The 23,017-nt window shown below is 43.1% G+C and overlaps 1 protein-coding gene across 1 annotated transcript; it reads right to left on the bottom strand.

Moving 5' to 3' along the window:
• Window positions 1–619: 619 nt before the first annotated feature.
• LOC117534938 (prickle-like protein 2) lies at window positions 620–21,221 on the bottom strand. Its single transcript, XM_034199214.1, is given in 9 exon segments — window positions 620–2,019; window positions 2,021–2,283; window positions 2,479–3,354; window positions 4,382–4,568; window positions 5,168–5,371; window positions 7,272–7,409; window positions 8,471–8,584; window positions 13,607–13,790; window positions 20,741–21,221. Coding segments are annotated over 8 exon segments (2,676 nt in total). The 5' UTR covers window positions 13,739–13,790; window positions 20,741–21,221; the 3' UTR covers window positions 620–1,257.
• Between the last annotated feature and the right edge of the window lie 1,796 nt (window positions 21,222–23,017).

Here is a 23,017-nt window from a genome sequence, read left to right as displayed (position 1 = left end):
CGCTCATTTTCCCGCACAACTGAACAGGCTGACATGCCACACACAAACAATGATGCCGCGCCCGCGAAAATCTCACACACACGTGCGAGCATTGTGCCTGCCCTGTCAACTGAGCGGTCCTAGCGCCCTTCGCATACAGCACACAAACACACAGGCACGCAGCCAGACACACTGCATTGCGCGCAAACAGAAACATATATTTTATTTTTCCCTTTACCGGGAATCCGGGACAAATAATGTCCCGTACGGGACGTCCCGGCTAATACGGGACGGTTGGCAACCCTACCTCAGCTGCTAGCATGTAAATATAGCAAGTATCACCAGATTTTAATAACTAAATCCTTGGACCGTTGTCAGCCGTTTCCAATTTGTATAGTCTGATGATATGAACCAGAACTTCAGTAGCATCTGTTTCCAGGACAATGGAGCTCTGTTCGCTCCAAGTGACGGCACCCATTAGGGTTGAAGTATAACAAACCAGCGGAGGGTGACTCTCCCAATCAACCTCTACACCACATTGTCATTCATTTATGCATTAAACAGATGGAGAAGGTGACTGTTACTCACTCTTGTGAAAACTAGACACATGTGTTGTCATTCTCTGGAGAGAAACACCAGCTGTCAATCAAAACACTCACTGAAATACTCCTTTATTCCAAATGCAGGACCAGGTCAGCCAAATAAAACATGCATATGTTGTCATTTTCTATCTCTACATTATAGATATTTAATACATAAATGATTCTATCAATACAAAATATAAAAATATGTGAGGCCTCATTTACAACCATATTTACATGGAATTCCTTAACTTAAGTGAAATTATTAATTCAATTATCTATGTACATACTATGAACTAAATACAATAGTACAGTATATCCAAATCACATTGCATGAAAAAGCTCAACTTTACCAATCTGACTACCTTGCACACTTGTTTGCTGCATGGAATTGAAGTTATGAGTAAAATAAAATTGCACATCAGCGTTTGATAAATGTTGTGACTTGATAGAAATGCGCATTGTTAGCCTTAATACTCAGGAGATTTTCTGAAACATTGAAATGAACAAACATGCATGCTTTTTCACTGTTTTACCGACTGATATTCATCACTAACTCTCTATTACTTGATATTCAACACTCAACAACACTGAATAAATGGACCTTTAGTTTCATTTATTTTTTTTGTTCCAGATGGAAGATGTTCGTGTACACACGCTGGACAAAGAGTCATTTCCGTTGCTGGACGACAGGATGTTAGGAGATAATGCAGTTCTTGCTCTTTCTGCGTTTGCGGGTGTGTAACTGCCCGCTGTGGCTGGGTGCTCCGATCCCTGTGTTGTTGTACTTATGGACAAGCTCCTGGTTGCTGAGGTAACGCATCTGGATTGGTCTGGGGATCGGCTCGCCCAGAAAGTACCCTTCATCCTCTGATTCTGAGGATGAGGAGCAAGTGGAGCACCAGCCGTCATCATCGTAATCATCCCAGGAGTATTGGTTTAAGCCAGTGCGCCGGCCGGCCCCAGGGTTCTGAAGAGTCAGGTCTGAAGTGGTCCTGGGGCATGGCCTGAAAGGTTGGGGCTGGTATCTTCCCGCCCCGCCTCCGCCTCCGCCTCCGCCTCCGCCTCCGCCTCCGCCTCCGCCTCCGCCTCCGCCTCCGCCTCCGCCTCCGCCTCCGCCTCCACCCCCGAACTGGTCCCTGGCGCTCCTGGGCGGCGGGAAACGGTCGTAATCCTCACGGACACACAACTGTGGTCTTTCCTGAGGTCTCACTCTTCGCTCTGCCACCAAATTGAGAGCGTTTTCTGAACGAGACCGACGAGATCTCCGGGAGCGGTGGTGGTGCCGGCGCCTCTGGGGAGTGTCCTCTGGTGCATCTATCCTGACACCGGCACCCCTTCCACTTCCAGCGACACTGACACCACCCACCCTGCGCTCACTGATGGGTGATAGGCGGGCAGCGTTGGCACTGCTCACCAAACTCACCCTGTCCTCCTCCTGGAAGGTGAAACCGGGCGGGTAAATGACTCATGCCCATCCCCATGCCAGAGGGGTCACAGTACTGCAACTGGTACGGGGCTGACCTGGGAGGATTCATTTCCATGTAGGGCTGACCGGCTGTGAGGCTGTGAATAGAGCCAGAGCTTCGAAACTGCGCTGAAGAGTTGAGGGTGCCCATGTTACTTTTCTCCGACACGTTCATTCCAGAGTCTTTGCTCAGGTCTGGCATGGAGAAGCGGGAAAGATGCTCCTGACGCTTTCCTCCTCCATCGGCAGAGTGGCCTGTAAGAAAGCAGAGTCAACTTCAGTTAAACTATGTCTTTCTTTGAATTTTACGTGAATACATGTCAATTATGTGTTCAGCAAAGTAAACATAATAAGCGATACTACCAACAACACTAGCACTTCTGCTGTAAACAAAACTTCTTGGATCTATAAAATGGTGCCAGACCAGCAAAGAGACGCTACAACACCCACCTGTAGCATTGGACATGGCCAGCGACTCCATGGACCCCCTTGGGGTCTGCTCCAAAGGCGTCAGTTGTTCTGAGAAGTTAAGTGCATTGATGGGGTTCCTGCTCCTTGCCACCTGGGTTGCAGCTGGAGGCCCCACCTCTCTGTCCCTCTGAAAGCCGTGCAAACTGATCGAACGCTTGTCAGAGGAAAAGCCATTGTGGTGCTGAGAACATTGGGACATCTCTGTGAAGCTCTTCTGGGTCCTCAGCTTAGGTGGATAGTAATCCTCTGGAACCGGCTGTTGGAACCACATCTCATTCATAGATTGGCCTTTCATGGCTGAGATGGTTGGTCTCTTTAAAATCCTGTTCTCCTTGATCCTGTGATCCTGCTGTTGATTACTCTGTCCAGAGCAGGTGGGGTTATAGGCAGTTCTGACATTGCACTGGCTGAGCAGCTGGAGGGGGGTGGGGTTTGCAGTCCCGTCTGATTGGGACTCATAGTTATAGATGTCACGTGCCTGCTCTTGGCTCTGCCATGCAGGTGGCTCACGAGTCAAACTGGGTGTTTGGCTGGAGAGACTCAGGAGATCCATTTGTAAAGACAGTGGGTCCACCTCCCCTGAAAACCTCTCATTCTGCTCTCCCCCTCCACTCTTCGCTGCCTTGGAGCTGTGTCTCGACTCTCTGGTGGAGCGAGCGCTTTGGAAGGCCGAATCAGAGGAGTCAGAGCCATTGGGCTCCTCCCCCAGGCTGCAGGAGCGGGAGCAGAAGATTTGGCCCTGCTTGGGCAGGAAAGGTCGACCCAGCAGAGAGCATTTGCAGCGGGCACAGCAGAAACATCCCTCTATGGCGTGCCAGTGCTGCCCATCATAAGTCATCTGGCCCTGGTCAATGCCTGCAAGAAGGATACACATCGGTTTATGCAAAATACAATTAAAATGCAAAGCACTATGTCTTTATCAAAGAGATTGAAATGAAGAATCTTAATGTCTTTATTTGAAATGCTGTTTTATGTTGCTTGTTGAGTGAGAAAATAGAGCTGGAGGCGACTTAACTGCGCCTGGGGGCAAAGTCATTATGGAGCTTTCCCAGCATTGTATAAACACTTTGCATTTGAGTAAGCTTGCAGTTGTTGCTGGGGGAAAGAAAACCAGCTATTTGCTAATGGCTTCCATCTGGTTTGAGCATGTTTTTCTGATGGTTTCAATTTATAATCAGTTGTGTTTTTTGGCCAAATACTTTTCTATATCCTGTCAGACAAATAATTACAGAGCAAATTTGTTGAGAGGTTTGTGCCAAAATCACACCTGGGCATCCTGTCGGGCAGACGCACACAGAGAGTTTTTACAGGAGGTGGAACAGGGCCAAGAGGTGTTAATATAAAGGTTCCCCAATAAAAAAGTACTCCATTTTTTTCTTTCAATGGGTTTACCTCTAACTTGACAAATGTATGAATGTGTATTCAACTGATGCTTGGTGCATGTGCATGGGCTGTGCATGGACTGTCAAAGAAAGACATCTTAAGGATGAAAAGTCACAAAATACAGTCATGCCTTTGACCCAGATTGGTTTCACACTGCATGTTATACATTATACATATGTAGGTGCTCTTTAAGCGGAGGTCTCTCCGTGTTCCTCTGCTACGTGCCCCTGACTCAAATGCCTGCGCATGACATCATTTGGTGATAAACTGCTGAAAAACAGGCCACATCCTTTCAAACGTGGCCTTTTTCTCCTCTTACTTGATGCCAAAAGAAAATAGGTCACTCCTTAAAAAACAACAACCTGAAGCCGAATAATGCTCCACTTAATTTTTCCATGTATTTAGCATTTAGCCCTTTTCTGTAGGCATTCCTTTGCTGCTGGTGCTTAATGCAATTTGTACCGTGTATCAGTAACAGTGATAGATGCCAACAGCATACCAATGTGCTCCCCACAGGAGTCGCAGTACTCTGCGTAGAGTGACTCGAAGCAGGAGCAGCAGTAGGGCCGTCCTTCCTTCATGATGTAGCGCTGGCCCCCCAGCACAGTCTCGCACTCGAAACAGCAGAAGTGCTTCATGTGCCAGTGACGCCCCTCTGCTTCGGTGCACTCATCTGCAAGGATGATCTGAGAAAGGAGAAAGAGTATCGTTTATCACTGAGCCTCGGATGGTAAAACCTCAGGTGGGTTATTACGGGACGCTGAATGACAGGACAAAGGCTCGGCTCGCCCCCTTCCATTTCCTACGCACCGCTTTTTCCTCTGCAGCCTAATACTCTGAGATTGTCCCCTTTGTCGCACTTGTGACAAAGTGTGGGAAGTTAATGTATGTGGGGACTTGAGGAAATCTATATGGTGCATTTACTTTTAATCATCCTGCTGGTAAAACACCAGGGTGCTTTTGAAGTACTAACAGCGTCCTTGTTCCCATTAACAGGGAGTGTAAGTCAGTGCTAATGGATGGGACATCAAGACATCGAGAGCTGACCCCATTAGCCAAGAAAAACCCTTGCATGTTTAAACTGGGACAGTGTGTGTTGGGAAGCTTGTGAGCATCATATGACAGCATTTTGCACTATATTTGCGTGCATATGTGCAACATTTGTGTATATAAATACATAATAAATAGCTGTTCTTACACCATCCCACAGGAACAGTATGTTTAATGAACAGATTTGTGGGACTTTTAACACATGATTATCTGTGTGTGTTTGGCATGTGCTCACCTCATCACAGGCGGTGCAGCGTGGCTTCAGCCTCTCAGCATGGTGCCGCCCGCAGTAGATCTTCCCGTCCTGGTAGAAGTAGATGAGGTCCACCAGGAGCTCGTTGCACATGCTGCACACGAAGCAGGCTGGGTGCCAACACACACTGTGACCAGCCCGTGTTGCAAATACAGCAATGTCGCCGCCATTTATCTGGCCTCCGCACTAAAAAGAAGTGGAGGAAAATAAGAGTTAATCAGCGATTGATTGCAGCATTTCAGCTTTTATCTGTACTTGGTCTCATATTTCTTTGGCAATGGGTTTTTCAATACCAAAACTTGGAGTAGCGGCTGATACTGAGTTGAAATTCTATAACTTTGCTCCTGGGCAAGTGGTGGCTTTACTACCACTTTTTGTATGTGTATTGTCTTTTACACTGACAAAGACACAAAAACAGCACATACATTCTTTATAGTTAATCACTATGTGAGAGATGAGCCAGCGCAAAGTCAGCCAGCTCAACCAGAGATGGATTCTAATGCCCATGATCTATGGGCTCAGATACTCTAAAAAACGATTGACTTCAGCTTTAAAGAACATTAATTTAAATACATGTATTCGTGGGCATCTTATAGCACAGTATGTTACCAATTTCTCAAGTAATTGAAGTAAATCCATTTGATAGAGCGCAGAATAGCGAGATTGTTGAACCATTTGTGAGGACTTAATTGGTCCATACAATTCCCAATTCCAAAATCTCAATGTGAAAGGCTGCACATCGTTGCAAACGAGAATTTGGGAATGTTTAAATGACAAATTGAATGAGTGCTGTTTCAGTGCTACAGAGGATCTGAACTGAAGATGTACAGTTTTTTTAAAGTAACCTTTTCCCAAGAATTTCCTGGTATCTTGAAAAGGTCAGTATTGGTGCTGTTACAAATCAAGTATATCTGATTGGTACATCTGTTGGTTACACAATTTTGCATGAAAGCTAAAGTGAGAGCATGAGGTTGTGTTTACATGTGTGGCCCGGGAAGGTCACAGAGGGGTAGTCGAATGGCTGCTGGAGGACGTTGGCGGGGCAAAGGGGAGAAATAAAAAGTGAGTGAAATATGGGAAGATAAAAAAGGAGAGCGAGATTGGCGTGGAGGTGTAAAGGTGGAGAAGCCGGAAAGATAAACGAGAAGGAGTGCTAAGGAGACAGGGGGAAAGGTCGGGAAGGGAAAGTAGATTTAGAGGGGTGGGAAGATGGAGACAGAGTGAGAGTTACAATCAGGTTATCTAACTGGCACAAACCCTGGTGCTGCAAGGAGGCCAAGAGGGGGAGGGGGAATTCAATCAATACACACTCTCCCAACAATGTGCTGTATGTGTGTGTGTCTGCTGAGCGAACCAGAAACACAAGCTATAAAGTAGCTATACACCTGGGGCACCAACACAACAGAGAGTAGCTCTGTTTTACTCGAGTTGGTCGTACACACAGTAATAAATGGCTAGCGGATGCTGAAGTGCGCTGGTTTGTTGTTAAAAGAACACTCTCCATTGCCCTCTTTAGTCCCATAAGGCCACAGCAAGAATACATGTTGACAACACATTACATATTTTATGGGACTCTGGGTACTACTATGAAATATTTCCTGAGGATTTAGTGCAGATTTAGCTGTAACTTAGTTCTCTGAGGTATTTTGTAAGCCTTGTAAGTCTTAAGAAAATAATTCTGTGATTGGCAGACAGCAGGGAAAAATAAGACACAACATAGACATGCGACACACTTTGAGGTTAGACTGACATGTCCAAATGTTATAATAAAAACCGACGAATGTAGCTTCTCTGCCCTTTATATGACCACATTAAGAACTCCTCGTACATCACTACAAAGAAATGAAATGCCAACAGGCTCTTTGGTGTGTCAGTCACGATTCATGGCTTTCATTCTACAGGCCACATGACACACCTTTGATCCCGTCACACTTAATACGCTCCTGTCACATGGACGCAACGCAGAAATGACATCTAGAAGTGAGGCAACGGGTGGCCTTCAGATCATCTTTGATCTTGTCATATCCATTGACTGCTGAGGAAATAACACAGAGAGTGTATGTATTTGATTTTTCTGTCAGCTTACCTGTTCGCAGATCGCCCCCGTCATCGTCACGGGGAACGGTCGGACATTGCCACGGCCCAGATTCTCCCGTTTCCGTTGGTTACTGAACAGCTTCAGTTCTCTCTTCTCCTCGTCGTCCAGACCATTACAGTAGCGTACCTACAAACACACATTACATCAATATATATTCGTAAAATGTAATATTTTTGTGTTCCTTTTCAACATTTTTTATTGAAAATGAACCGTTGGTATTGTTACCATATACAATTACAGCACTTCACTCTCAATTCAACATTTTATTTAATATATTTTTATTTAATTGATATCTAAAGGGTTTCCCCAATTGTCATTGTAAAGGAGTACGAAGACGCTGTCATTTTGTCATAAGCATTTCATTATTTGAAATAAGATTGGTCAGTAAAACGTGATTTAAAATAAATAAATAAATAAAATGCATCCTATTGATAATCCGGTTACAGGCCCCTGAAACACTCATTGTTTTGATTCTAATCTGATTAGTGTTGTTGACATCGAACCAATTCATATTTAGTAGAAGGGTTTAGGAATGGTGACATCATCTGCAAATACGGATTAGATTCACACAGCTGTTCACGCTTTTGTAAGCCAATTAACAGAAACAACAGTTCTTAAATTGTTTATTCTATTTTAAAGATTACTCTTGGGGACCAGGAACAAGCAAATAGAGAGAGAGAGAGAGAGAGAGAGTATGAGATGCAACAAAAGTCTGCAGCTGGAATCAAAGAGTGGATGTTGTGGTTAGCTGGCATGTACCTTAACCATTCAGGGGTTCCCAAAAACATAAACTTAATGGCTCTTAGCAAACCGCTTCCATGATGTCACCCCCTAATAAAATAAACCCCTCTCAAACCGAAATGAGCTAACGTTACCAATATGTTACTCTGGAAGTGAAACAGCTCAGTCTGATAAGCAGGCGAGCGGCTAAAGCTTACAGATCTTCTTAGTGGTGTTTCACTTGTTTATGGAAATAACATATTCACATTAATTGTGGTAAATGTTTATTGTTGTACAAATCTTTGCAAACAAAAACCTGAATATTTTATTCCTGTCCAGTCCGACTCCATTTTTTACTACGTCTGTCTCCTTCCTTCTTCACTCTTATCTTTGTATTGCCCGGAAGGAGGGGCGGGAGGGATGGATATATGGAAGGAAGGGGGGGGGGGGGCAGTTTGGACTCTCACCTCATTGTCGTGGGGCGGGAGTTGATGGAGCAGCTGTTTGATGCGGTATTTCTCTCCAGGGCTGTTCACATAGGGCACCTTGTCCTCAGGCAGGGAGCTGTAGTACTGATGAACCTGAGCGAGGGACAGAGAGAGAGGGGAGAGTTAAAAAAGAACACACATGCAACATGTAAACAAGCTGACAAATGCAAAATACTATAGGCTGCGGCCGGTGATTATTACCAATATGAATAGCTCATGGTTACTATTTGTTGTATGAAATGTCACAAAGTGATGACAAATGTCCATCAAGAACTGCCACACTCTCACTCTTTCAATAGCTTACTTTAACAGCATTAACACATAAATGGATACAGATTATAAGGACAAGAGAGAGAAAAGATAAATGGATGAAGGACAGAACATATATTTGGCCTTTGTATTGATAAATTACACAAACAAGTTCAATTATTATTAAAACCTATGGTATGCAAGGACTAAATTAACCGGATCTACAACCTGGAATGACCTAACACACACAACACCCCCCCCCCCACACACACACCCTCACACTTAAAATCACTTTGATTTATGGCCCTCCTGCGGAGACTTAATGGAACCTCACCTCTCCATCTTTGCACATTGACATGGGAATGTATTGCTGACCTGTCAAATGTGTACACACACACACACACACACACACACACACACACACACACACACACACACACACACACACACACACACACACACACACACACACACACACACACACACACACACACACACACACACACACACACACACACACACACACACACACCACACACACACACACACACACACCACACACACACACACACACACACACACACACACACACACACACACACACACACACACACACACACACACACACACACACACACACACACACACACACACACACACACACACATAGCAGTGCGTGTGCATAAGAATGTGTGCGACTGTAGGATTAATGCTAATCTGGCCATTCAAAATTGTTTAGGACATTCCTTGCATTACAGCCCCAGACAATGAGTGTCATCTCCAAGTTATTTATAGTAGCTTTTTTTATTACACTGTAACAGGGGGCCGGGGTATCACAGGGGTCAGGCAGTCGTATATGAATGTGATTAGAGGGGGGTGCAAACCCTGAGAGATGCAGGGTTATAAAGGAGGATTTGAGGACCGAGGTCAAAGACAGAAGAGGACAATGAGGGGTGGGGAGAAGTTAATAATACACAAAATACAATTTTTTCGATGGATGAAGAAAGGTCAAGATATTGTTCGATCGAATGAAAGAAACAACATATAATGAACAACATGATCGATAGCTGCTGACTCGGTCACGCAAATGACCAATCTGTCTACAGAATGGATCTACTCACGAGAAGCCATCAGCTTTGTCCTTGGCAATAACACAGAGTCTGTCGCACAAAAACAGATTACCTTGAATAACGCAGTTACGCATCAGTAGATAGAGACCTAAATGAAAATATATTGCTTTTGAGAACTGGCATATATTAAAGTTTTTTATTTGTTGCAACATAGTGTACAGGCATGTTTGTTGTTGAGATGCTTTTAAAACAGGAACATCTCGATGTAAGCGTAACCTAATTCCATCTGCTCTGCTTTGTTGGCTAAAACCGTTGTTGGCAAGAGGTGCTGGATCTATGTCCAGCAGCACGGCTCAGGACAACAGGGGTTCTAAGGATAGTCCGTGAAAGACTGACTGTGGTCAAGCACTGATAAATCACACAGCGCCTGTGCTTCCAGATGCACACACACACACAGACTGCTAATGATAAATTATGAAAACTGCTTCCAACAACAACAGGGTTACAATCTGGAGGTGAAAGGCACGTTGCCCCGAGGAACATATCCTAAGACAAATACACACCCTCACACGTGCACACTTACATGCACATAATGGACGCAGTTGGAGCGAGAGCCAGGAGGAGCAGCTTGTGATAATAACTGTAATCGAAAGCAGACAAAACTAAAGACAGGGCAGAATTTCGAACTGTACTGAAAGGAGTGTTTTTAAGAGCTAAAGCAAATGGTAGGACTTCGCAGCTGAGTGGCAAGAGCGATCGCTCCACACAGCTGGTTTCTATTGCTGTTAATGGCCAGACAGCCGGAGGAAAGGACACCACCAGGCACCAGTCCTCACATTCTCTCAACAAGACACTTTACAGTGGTTAGTGGACATAGATATTATATTGTTGAGAAAACACTCGTAGTTAGGGCCCAACATGGTGGGAAAAATTGTGTTTTCATAGCGAAATGAGCAGATTTAACGGTCTGTTTTAATTCTCTGTCCTCTTTCTCACGTCTTCGCTGAAATTGGCAAGATCCCATGGCTTGACATTGTACAGTTGGGTGAGCAAATCCAATGCGTGTAAAAGTTAAAAAGCATGAGAGATGTGTTAATTAAGCATAACACATAAGCTGTACTCAAAGTACTGAATATAATACAATTTGACTGGATGTAGTAAAGTCTAAAGCCAAACTAGCAGCTCTGTGAAGTTGTATTTAGAAACAGTGGTATTTGGTATTTGCTTAAAGTAGTACGCTTAACTGCCCACAGTTACAATAATAGTGTGCTGGAGCATAGAAAGTATAATGTTTACTGTCGTCACCGTCTTATTCTGGTGCACAACTTCTGCAAATTAGCATCAAAAAACCTAATTGTGGCCCTGGCGAAGAAAAGTCAGATGTTGATCATTTTGCTGTTTTATGCTCTGGGAACCATACATATCGGGACAAACTTTCATGTCAATCCATTAAACTGTTGTGAAGATATGAACCTCAGTCTCTCTGTCAGCAGGATTTCATAACAACTAGTACTATTTTCATGAAACTGGGTGGAAGGGTGTCGCATTGGCAAAGGTAAAACCCATTACATTTGGAACAGATACAAATCTGTTAACATTGTAAAATATGGCATTTGGCCTTGGTAGAGCTCTGCGCTCGCCAAGTGCTTTTCCATTTTAGTTAGGGTTGGGACATTTCCACCTTTAAGCCACGTTGTGGGCATTGCTAGAGATGTACAGATTTGCAACTGATCTGATGCAGCATTATCATTTAATGGTGTGGAAAGTGCTTTTAATAGCGTTATTAATAATCTTCCATTCACAGCTGCTGGATGTAATCTGGTAAATTTCCATTATCCTTGATTTTGGATGGGAACCTGTCTATTTGTGCCATGTTCCATTTTGGAACAGGTCAAACTAACCTCAGGTATCGTTCAGATCTCAAATCTGTAATTCAATTTGAACCTGGAAAGACCGAATAACCTTTGACTGCTTTTTATTCAAATGTTCCCAATGTGAGCAGTCTGAAAAAGCAGAGTTCATGTTGAAATTAAAATCAGATCCTGGTACATGCTGGGTAGAGTCATATTAGACTGCCGCTTTATGTGATGGTAAAAGACCCGAGCAGATAAACAGACACAGGCCAATGCTGAGTAACATTCTTGGCCTTGACAAGCTGTAACTTGGCAACATCCAAGAATTTTATTTGACAAAGATGGAGAGGAGAGAGCAGGATAGTGGGAGGGTAGTGTTGGCCGGCCCTCCTCCACATTGCAGCTCAATAACATCTCCAACACTCTCAGTAATGGCTGTGTTTGATGATATTTCAGCTATTGTTGGCAAAAATGCAAACACAGACGGGAGAGTTGAACAGCGCGAAGTTATCCCTCATAATCCTCAGATATATCTCACTGGATCCTGGTCTGAAATCTCTCGTTACAGAGTGGAGACTTTACACCGCTGCTGGCTGAATAGCAGACTCATTCACAGCCCTGGATCGCTACGGGGAAACCTAAACCCACAGTTTAGATCCTGTAGATTAGCTTTGTGTTTACCATCTCGCTCTGTCTTTACCTCGTGCAGAGGAAGACCGGGTGTTGAAAAGCCCCGCATCACGCGTACTTCCGCTCCTCTGTGAGAGGTCACACAACATGTTTCCATAGCTTGAATGACTTGGACGTGAGGTTGGGGTAATTTCAATCGCTATAGTTATGGACATTTTTAATCAAGGCTGTCAAACGTTCTCCACAAAATAAAATAGAGTTATTTTAAAGGTTGTTTACAATTGTGCTCATGCAATAGTGCACAGCCAGTTTTGATTATTGCTTGACTGTTCCTGAGGTGCTATGACCACTCGACGAAAACCCTAATGACTAGGGGGACCCTGGAGGGGGATGAAAAATAGCGTAGCTCATTCCTCGAAGGTGAACACGGGAGTCTATGCCAACATTGTAATTGACCAGTTCATTGCTTTCAGTTTATGAACTGGATTAAACCAGCTTCCATAAACGCATCTATTGTCCTATAAAAACCCTCCCACACACCTATGGTTCAGTGGGTTATTGTATTAGAGGATATTCTTCGACATGTATGGGACCATTTAATGTTTGTGTATTACGCAGGCTTAGCTTAGTGGCCATGAGGGCGGCGAAACCTACTGTTAACATGTTTGCGGGTGGAATGAATTGGAGATTAATTTGACTGCTGGAGCCATATAATCCGTGTTATCCATTAGCCCGAAAAAGGAGCATTCAGCAGAAATGGTGAGCTATCATATGTTGAGGTGCAGCTTTTGCAGAACACTTACATAATGTATGCATCAGATGCAACACCGTACACAGGGACAGGTTCATTAGGTTAACACTATACTGGGATGTATGTTAATGTAAGAATTGTAAAACTGAAATCTATCTGTGAATGGAATATTTCCTCGTTTTTTGGCCTTCCATTCACGCAAAAATGTTTTATAACACCTATGTTTTTTAAATCAGGGTTTTTAGAGGAGTGTGACAGTAATGTAACCCAGGGCTCTCATTATTATTTCAATCACTTTGTAAGAGTCCTGGCATGCTCTTGTTAACACCTGCTGTTGGACAACAAACAATACTTTGAACAGAAAATGATGCCACTTTCCAAGAATAGCACAAAGCTGTGGGCTCAAATGCTGAGATATGACTCTAAATGTAATTTTTTCTGTGTGAATGCAAACCTTTGGTAAACCAACTGCCTCTAAATTCATTCACACCCTGGTATAAAAGGCCAATATAGATCTTAGTCGCGTGAGAATGTCACCTAGAGGGGTGTAAGATGCTTATACCTGCTCAGGTTTGAGTCCCGGTGGGACCCAGGCGTACTCCTCAAGGGCACAGCCTGAGTCGTCGTCCGAGGTGGAGTTCCTCTGGAAGTCGTACATCAGCTTGGTCACCGTCTTCTCCATCTCTACAGGCATGGCTGTCACAGCATGCTCCTCACGGCGACACTTACAGTGCACACAGATCTTCCTGCCAGGAAAAAACACAGAAAAAGAACATTAGTCAAGCAAATATCAAGTGTAAACCATAGACTGTATATATATATATATATATATATATATAAACTAACTAAGGTGTAACAGGTGTAAACTAACTGTTTGTTCAATATGCTCATACTAATGAAGGACGTAATGAAATAAGAGACTCAGATTAGAAATGCAGGCAGTAGTTGCTTTCCCTCTTAAATGACAAAGTTGTAAAGTGTGATTGGTGGTTTGCAAATAACCCTTGTACACTCACACACACTCATTAGAGCCCAGTATACACCACCACGAGGGTGAAAACCAACCCTCAGTTTAATAAATCACTGTGTAAACAGAAATACATTTAGAGGGATAGAGTTTCAACAGAAAAAATACGTCATACTGCAGTTGCTGTATGGGCCTCTGAAGCCCGTAATTAATCACTTAAATTAAAAATATCCAAATTACAATTTGAAAGGTAACCTTTTGAATACCTATTAAAAAAAAAGAGGAAAATCTGTCATCCAGACGAATCGAGTTCATGGACCCCCAAATATTCAGTGAAACGTTGGACTTTTTTTGAAGAATTTCTACCCGTGAAGGATGTGAACTCCACACAGTTCATAGGTCAAGGCTTCCCACTGCAGCTCTCACAGTAAAATGTAGGTACCACAAAAACAAAGCTCAACAATCCTCTGGGGTACCAAGAACAAGAATATAATCACAAACAGGCTACGGAAATTATCAGAATACAGCCAATGACAGTGATGGAAAGCAGCACTGTACAAACACACACCAAACACACACTCCTTTATGCACAAGGTTATTGAGAAACAAAAGCAGATGCTTAGCCAGGACAGTGCTTCACTGTCATTCATCAGTGCTTCACTGTCATTCATCTGCTCTTTCGTCTCCAGTGGTGTACAGAGAGTAATAAAGAGCCGTGTTATATTTAATGGACTCAAACAACTATTCTTGGTTGTTGTCTTGTCATACAAAATATTGGGTATATATATATATATATTAACCGACAATAACTACTCCTCTGAGGATAACACAGAGCTTGGCAGACGTCTTGCAATGAGCCGAAGTGGATGTGGGTTAAATGGCTAAGTGCATGGATTAAAATTAAAATATAGGCCACCTTCTGTAGGTCTGTACCTGGATCCAAAGCGGGAATGTACTGCATACATACAGATTTCAGTGTCCTTGACAGCTCTAAGCCCCTTTATGAAGAGGGAATCTCTGGGTGGCCAGAAGGTTGCATGCCACTAACCCTTTCTGCCCCTCAGGCGGTCGAAACCAGGGAGAGAATCCCATTACCTTTCCAGACGGACGCCTGCCTGTCTGACAGACAGCCCTACGGAGGAGCTTAAGGACACTCAGGACACCGCTTGACAGACTGACAGCTTGGTCGGCAGAGGATCTGTTAATGTCCTTGGAGCGCAGACAGCACCATGTGGAGAGCTGGCCAAATCTCACATTGTCCCTTTTTCAAAAGAAGCACTTCTTGTCCAAGGGTTAAGTCTTGGTCTTCTGTCTATTTGGCATAGAGCTGATTGGTTTTGATGACAGAATGGAGACTAAAAATTAGGGATGCACGATATTGGTTTTTTGAAACCGATACCGATAACTTCCTGCTTCTCAAGACCGATACCAACAATTTTTTTACGCCACTAATTATTTTAACGCGATTAACGCATGTGTATTTTTTTTCCTTGGCCGCCCCGTAGTTTCAGAGCGCATCGAGTTTAAAATACCATCTACAAGCTGATGCTGACAGCCCCGCTCCTGTCGCCCGCTTGTGGCAGACCACACTTCCACGTTCACCGGCAGGCACCGACTGGCCATCTGGAGGACCGTGAGGGTGTGTGTATGTGTGGCCCGAGCGAGAGAGAGAGAGACCTTACGTGCATTGTTGTTGTTAGCATCTGGTGCTAGCTAGCTGCGCTAACGGATATAAGGAGCTGTTTAAATGAAAACAGAGGAGCGACATTTCGCCACAACTGCGCCGAGCACTTGACTTTATGCAGGAAGCCAGACAGTGGGACATTGTACGAAAAGTCAGCACACTCAGCACGGATAGTGCGCAACATGATTGCAGCGTCCAGGCAGCTCCGGTTCGAGCATATGCCTTGAGTTGCACATAGCTCCAACGCCCATACCACCGACGACATGTTTGTTTACTGTCCTGGCTTCACGGCCGCATGAGTTAGGGAGCGCTGGATTTGTGAAGAACTCCCCTCTTCCTAAACCACTAATACCACAGTACTGGCAAAACGGAAGGAGCCGAGTGAAAAACAAGCGCCCCTCATCCCAATCCACCCACACCGCAGTATTTTTTTCTTTTTTTTTACCCAAAAAATATATTGTATATTATCGGGGCTATTAATACTGGTATCGGGTTTATCGGGATGACGTCATAATTCCTAATATCGGACCGATAATTATCGGGCCGATAATTATCGTGCATCCCTACTAAAAATACTTTCTAAGAAAAACAACTCATTGGCATGCCAAAGCTGGTCATAAGACATATGATCCTTAAAAAGAAAACATACAAATGTATAGGTCTTAAGTTGGACGAAATCTCCATCACCACTTGAGATTCCTGGCCATACAGTCTATTACTGTCAGCTCCAGCTTTCAACACTACTGATGAGAGAGGGAGACTACTGTAGTCATTGTGGAAGGGCAAGCCACAGGCTTCACAAACTAAATCCATAAATATTTCACATAAAGTGCCAGGGTACCATTGTCATGAATATGAATGGTTATGATAGACAGAGCAGCGATGTAACAAAGGCAGACAAAGTCATCAAGCAGCTGTCAAGCAGGCCCAAGGAGAAGGGTGTTTGGCAAACCCCTGTCCCAGCGGCATGTTGCTATAGCCAGGGGCGACGCAGCTTGCCTCATTACAACCCAGCACCTTCACCATCATTACTAATTTAAGGCTGATTATCGGGCTGACACAACAGAAATACGTGCATGTACCAGAAAGCACACTCAATAATGATTGAAAGTGAAGGACAAAGACACCAAAGGTGGAGACAAAAAGGATAAGCATAATAAACACATCTCCCAGTCTTGTGATATGCTGCCAGGTGGTTAGTATTTCTGCCTTGGGGTAAGGAGGGACTCTTGTAGATAAGAGTATACAAATAGCCAGAGCTGAAGGAAAGCATTTCACACCGCATTCCTTCTGAGAGTTCACTTTACAATGTCCCTGCTCAGCGGTCTGCATATCTATAGGGTTCAACTTGGAGACAGTGTGGTGACCATTGGAGAAATTAACCTGGCACACACTCCAGAGGACTCCAGATGTGCAATGATGACCTACCTCTAGTGATTAAACTAGAAAAATATCTGATCTTCCTACCTCAGCGCTGGCAGAGATACCAGTGTAGGCCTACGGGGACCCGTTTCCCCCCCCCCCCCCCCTTCTATCCTCATGATTTACAACACGCTTCACGCACATGCCTTGGATTTCCCCTTCACTGAAACCCCAAGCTTCCCCTTGCAATCTACATGATTTCAATTAGGACAGATTCTTGGACGTAATACAACTCAAGTGCATCAATGATGCCTCGTAAAAGACTGCGAGGTAAAGTCAAGGAAGTTGAAAGGCGGGTTCTTTATTCAAACATGACTAAGCTTTCAACCCCCGGAAGATGTAAAACACTGATGTATCATTGGCCAGTTGGAGTGTGGAGTTTGTTCAAGACCTGGGGGGTATTGTTGTTGGATAGTCATCCCTGTGACCATGATGTCAGTGGACAATGATTCACCGTTTCGGGTTAATTATCATCGCCTTGCTCTCCTAGATTAGCCATGTAACCAAGGTAACAGGTGGTTTTAATGTGTAACTGGAATCTGATAAAGCCAAGTGACAGTTACATAGATTCGGTTCAATTGCTTTTTTCTCACTGGCTCGATATACACTTTTTGTTATATTCCATGGAATGCTCTTAACATCCCGATAGCAATGAATATCTTAAGTGCTTTGACAAAAAATCCATAAAAAAATGTCATCTCTGGAAGCCGTGGCGCTGTAAAAAGCACGACCAATCATTTTAGCCGGCCCGGCTAAAATAACTGGATGACCTACCTGCCTGTCAGCCTTCCATCTGTGCACAAACTTATCTCGTGCCCTCATTGGTCATGTGCGCGTTCGTGTGTGTTGGAGGAGGGGCTCTGTAAGGAAGTGGCAGATTTTTTTCGGCTGTCTATTTTCAAATTCTAGCGCACTCAAGCTGGTTTCTCCAAAACTACCTACCCCACCTTTAAGCAATCATGGCAAAATAAGGTGTTTTATAAAATATACAAATGTACTATCTTAGAAATTATGCTTCAAATCAAAGCAAGAGTTGACTCGAAGATATCTTTGCAAGGCAAAAATAGGGCTACGGTTGTATTAGGATGGAGGAAAGTCCATTCAACCAAAGCTTAGGGAAAATATCTGATTCAACTATATCCAAGAGCCAGTCGAGGAAGTATAGCCTTGGAAGATTTGAAGCTGAAGTCTCATTCCTGAGCAGCTCCCAAAACCGCTGCAGCTTTTCCATGGCATCACTCTAGATGGCCAGATTAAAATCCCATCTTTAAATGGCAGCTCAGCGCAAAAGCAAAGGTTCGATGACAAGAGGGAAGAGCAGCTGGGTACACTCTTCAGCCAAGTCTTGTCTTCTGTTTTCTCTGGAAGAAGAAGTGGGGGAAGAAGAGGAACATACACTTTTCTCTTTAACGCCCTTTTGTTTGGCCATTACAACATTTCCATACAGTGTTTTTTGAGCTGTTGTTGGAATTTTTAGGGATTTCAATGCTTAGCACTGCTTTCAATTACAAACACACAAGCAAAGAAAGCCTTTGTACCTGAACCAGGTGGCATGTTGTCTTCAGAGCCAATAGGAGTTAATCACAGTTGAACATGACTGGAGGTGTTCCCGATAATAATCAGGCTCGACAAAGACGTTTTCTATTAGCGGCCAATTAGTATGAGCCAGATGCAGCGTGTTGTCGAGGCCTGCATCCACCTGTCATAACAAATTATAGAGAGCTCAAGTTCAACTAGCCTACAGCCTGATGGTGAGTTTCCTCCACTGTATTGGATAAAAATATAAAAAGGTATTTAGCATTTTTACCTAAACACAAAGAGGATTTCAATAGCATTCAACACTGTGACTCCTCCCATGAGACACTTCATCAATTAGGCACAACAAGTGTTTTAACGTTTATCCTGGAGGTGTGGGGTTAAAGAGAACTGTGAATTTAGGAGGTGGCACAGGATCTCAATATAGATGCTACTATAGTTGTGTTATGAAACAGTAGAAGCCATTGGGTTTCGTGCTTGAACCAAACAGACTAAAATATTTGCAAAATATTGACCTCTGTTGCTTCAATTTGAATCACTTCAATCTCTTTTGGGAGTCTCACAACATCAGTGAAGTACAAGACAAAACCTCACTGTAAAAGTGCTTCTAAGACTTTATGGAGATGTAATAAGTTGTTAAATGCTAATCATTGACTGATCTCTGAGCTTGGGTGAAATTACAACTGTATAATGTAACCTGTAGTACCTGGAGATTGTAGATACACAGTTTTTACTGTATATTTGCAAGAAGCTGGGATTTTGTCTTCCTGCTATAGCAACGTATAACTCCCCCTAGTTGTTCACTCCCTCTGTCTTAGAATTGAACGATACAGGACTTGGGGGAGAAGTGGAAAGCAAAACGGAGAGAGATATATTTATGTACCATCAGACTGGGACGCTTTTAAGCTGCAGCCATGACACTGGATCACATTACTTATTCATTCAGTGTTGACTTGTTCCATAAAGTGACACTTCTTTGGATGGTAACAGGGGGAGTCATGGAAGGGACAGGCTTCCAAGAGAGCCTCAGTAAAGACTTCAGACTCAGACAGTGGTAACAGTGCCAGATCATAAGCTCATTTATGACCAACTACCTATATTAAACGGCTTTTGAAAAGCAGCCACCAGTGCAGTACAGTTTTTTTTCCAGAAGCAGTTGTCGATGTCAGCAATAATCTTGATCTGGCTATTAGGCTTCTGTCAGCTCAGTATTTGGGTTGCTCTCAGAACCGAGGAGCCCAAAGATACAGCAGCCAGCTGTTGAAGCCACATTATTCATTATCCCCCTGTCAGTCCATTCATGTGCTAATCCAGTGACCCTTTACACTGCCAAAAAGTAGCCATATAAATGGGTCAATTAGCTTGCATTGAGTCTTGTTATGTTCGCCTTAACACAACTGCTATGGAGCTGCGATTATGCCACTTGTTTCCAATTCAGTTTGAATCAAACCCCAGTAATATTATTAGAAACTCAACTAGGACAACTCAAATACAGGCTGCATCATTATAACACTTGACTAGAGAAACATCATAAACAAGTTGATATGGGGGTCGAGAAATAATATATTTTATAGAGTCCTAATGATACATCTCTTAATTAACTAAGCAATCTATAATCCATATGGCACAGAGTCCAAACAACAAAGACTTTCAGGCAAGAGAGCGCACAGTAGCTTGACCATTGCGCCACAGGGGGTGGGGTGGGGGATATAAACTGGTGAGAACACGTCTATGCAGGGAGAGCTACAGTGCGAGTCGGACAACTCTACATACTGTGTGGTATTTACATCCAAATAGCACCAGGTTTCAGCCATTAAAGAGTAAAGTGACAAAGAACACGAAAACTTCCAAAAATATAAAATACAAATACAACTGGTTTTAATATAAGCCTCGTGACTACTTCACTCACACATTCCAAAGAGGGAGTAAAGTAAAAAAAACAAATTATGTTTGACATGGAGCAATGGATACATTTGGGACTCAATCTTCTTTTCCATTACGCATTTAAAGCCCCAGCCTGGGTCGTCCGGTGCGCAACAAAACGGCTCCAAATGCATCACAAACACGATCAATAATCAGCTGCTTACCTTCTTACAAACTGCGGCGGAGGGAAGCCATAGCCCTGACCTCGGTGCTGGTTGTGGTGGTGCGGGTTTTAAAATACGTTTTCCTCATTGCAGAATTTCTCAAACAACTCCAACTCCACAGCTTTGCCACGAAAACACCCCAGTCTCACCTCGCTGTGTGGTGTCTGCACCCCTCCGCTACATTAACCCCCTCCGTTTAAAAGCCTTTTGTCACCCCCTGCTCTCCGCAAACACACTCGGGAGTTGAGCAAATGAGGAGAAAGCGTAGACGAAGAGCCAACTTAAAGTGCGTAAAGAGATCCACATTTACACATCCAAAAAACGAGTGAGCAGACTCCGCTGAAATATTTGAAAATATCCAAAGAAATAAAACAGAAATCTCTCGGAAACGAGGTTACTGCTTTCTGCTCTGACTGAAGAACAGTGCGGACTTTCGCTGCTTGAAATCACGGAGCGCTGGAGTCTCTCTGCTGACCGACCCACTGAATAACAGCGCTTTAATCCTGCAGCGAAATCAAGTCACTGTAAATCACATGATCACTTCCGGTGTGAACTTTCAAAATAAAAAAATACATTGCCAAATGGATTGGAACATTATATTTGGTTGAATAGAAAAGTTATATATAATTATATAACCTTATAATAATAATATAAATAAATATTTTGGAAATGGAAATGTTTTTCTTTTCTTTTTTAAAACCAAATTAGTATAGAGAACAAAGACATAGCTCAGCTTTGGGGGCAACACAATTGTGGACCCTTCAGATGTTACTTTAGCCTCTTTATTTTATTATACTACAATATCAGATGTAAAAAAAGGTATTTCAACACTTCACTATTAATTATGCATTGGTATATTTGCCTATATTTGGTTCATTTTCTGAACCTTCAACAGCGTTGGGCTTCTATTCTTTAATGTACAGAGAGCGAACATCAATTAAATTCCCTTTTATTACAAAGCTTTTGTTTGAGGGCATGGTTGCTTACTTCCTGTCTTATGGGCCCTCTCTGGTTGACTTGACACACGCTCACACACACACACCGACCCTTCTCCCCCCCCCCTCCTTCCTCTCTGTATCCCGGTGTGATGTCAGCAAGTCAGCGTCCCAACATTGGTGTAATTAGCAGCGTGGAGTTTTGGTGGGATTTGCATGTGAATTAAACCACTTCCCTGAATCAACTGGCCCATGGACAAGAAGAGAGAGAGGGAGAGAAAGAGAGAGAAGAGCTGCAGGGCTCTGACCTGCATGGGGAAATTGGGAGATGAGCCCCTGTAAACAAAACAGTGCTGTTTAGCATAAGAAGCGGACATTAGCTGGAGAAGGGACATAAGGCTTACAGACCAATGAAAATCCACTGAATCCAAAACAAATGTGAAGCCAATTTAGTTGGATTTTTAAACTCCAGGAGCCAATTTTCGAAGTGCACCCATTGTGTCCATTAGTTGTGCTAAAGATTCATTAACAGAGGACAGAGTAGACTAGCCTTCAATGCACACTTGATATAAATAATATCCTGCTTATATTGTGTGTATTGTGTTAACACAAAATTGGCCCTTCAATAGTGTTTTTATTTGTCGGACAGTTTATAGACTTTTTATCTTCACGGTCATCTGTATATTTTTCTTACTCTAATGCTGGTTTATTTCTATTTTGAGATGTTCATATTTCAGAATTGTTCTACTATTTTAATTTGTTATTATGTGCAATGCCTTGTTTTGTTTTTTGCTGCTGCAACAAAAACATTTCCCAAATTGGGATTAATAAAGTACATCTGATCTTATCTTATAAATTACTACCATCAATGCATATGTAATTGCAAAGTATGTGTAATTATGTTATTAGAGAATGTAGTTTAATTGCATGTTGAGCAATTTATCACTTTGCCATGCTTTGAAAAGTGATATAGAAGTAAAGCTTCCTTCCTACATTGATAGGATTATCAAAACACAGCTGTTGTAAACTATAAGCCAGAAAAAAGCAGGGGGCAGATTTGTATATGATCAACACGTGGAGTTAGCTTGACCATTGTGCTGTTCATGCAAACAAATAGACAGCAGAATTGTTCCCTAACAGATTGCCACCATATCAGCTATTCTGGGCTCTCAAACACTCACATGACAGGAGCTTCGTTATGCTACTCCCCTTCTCCTGTTCCTACAATGAGTGGTAGGAGTGTTAAACAATGTCCTGCTGCTGCTCCACATTTGCATATTTGTGTAACGCAAAATGTGTCAAGAAACAGGAAATATTGCCAAAAGTTTTCTGGCAGTCAATT

The sequence above is a fragment of the Gymnodraco acuticeps genome, unplaced genomic scaffold, assembly GCF_902827175.1.
Source record: "Gymnodraco acuticeps unplaced genomic scaffold, fGymAcu1.1, whole genome shotgun sequence".
In the NCBI taxonomy this organism is placed as follows: Eukaryota; Metazoa; Chordata; class Actinopteri; order Perciformes; family Bathydraconidae; genus Gymnodraco; species Gymnodraco acuticeps.
This window is presented reverse-complemented; position numbering and strand designations above follow the sequence as displayed.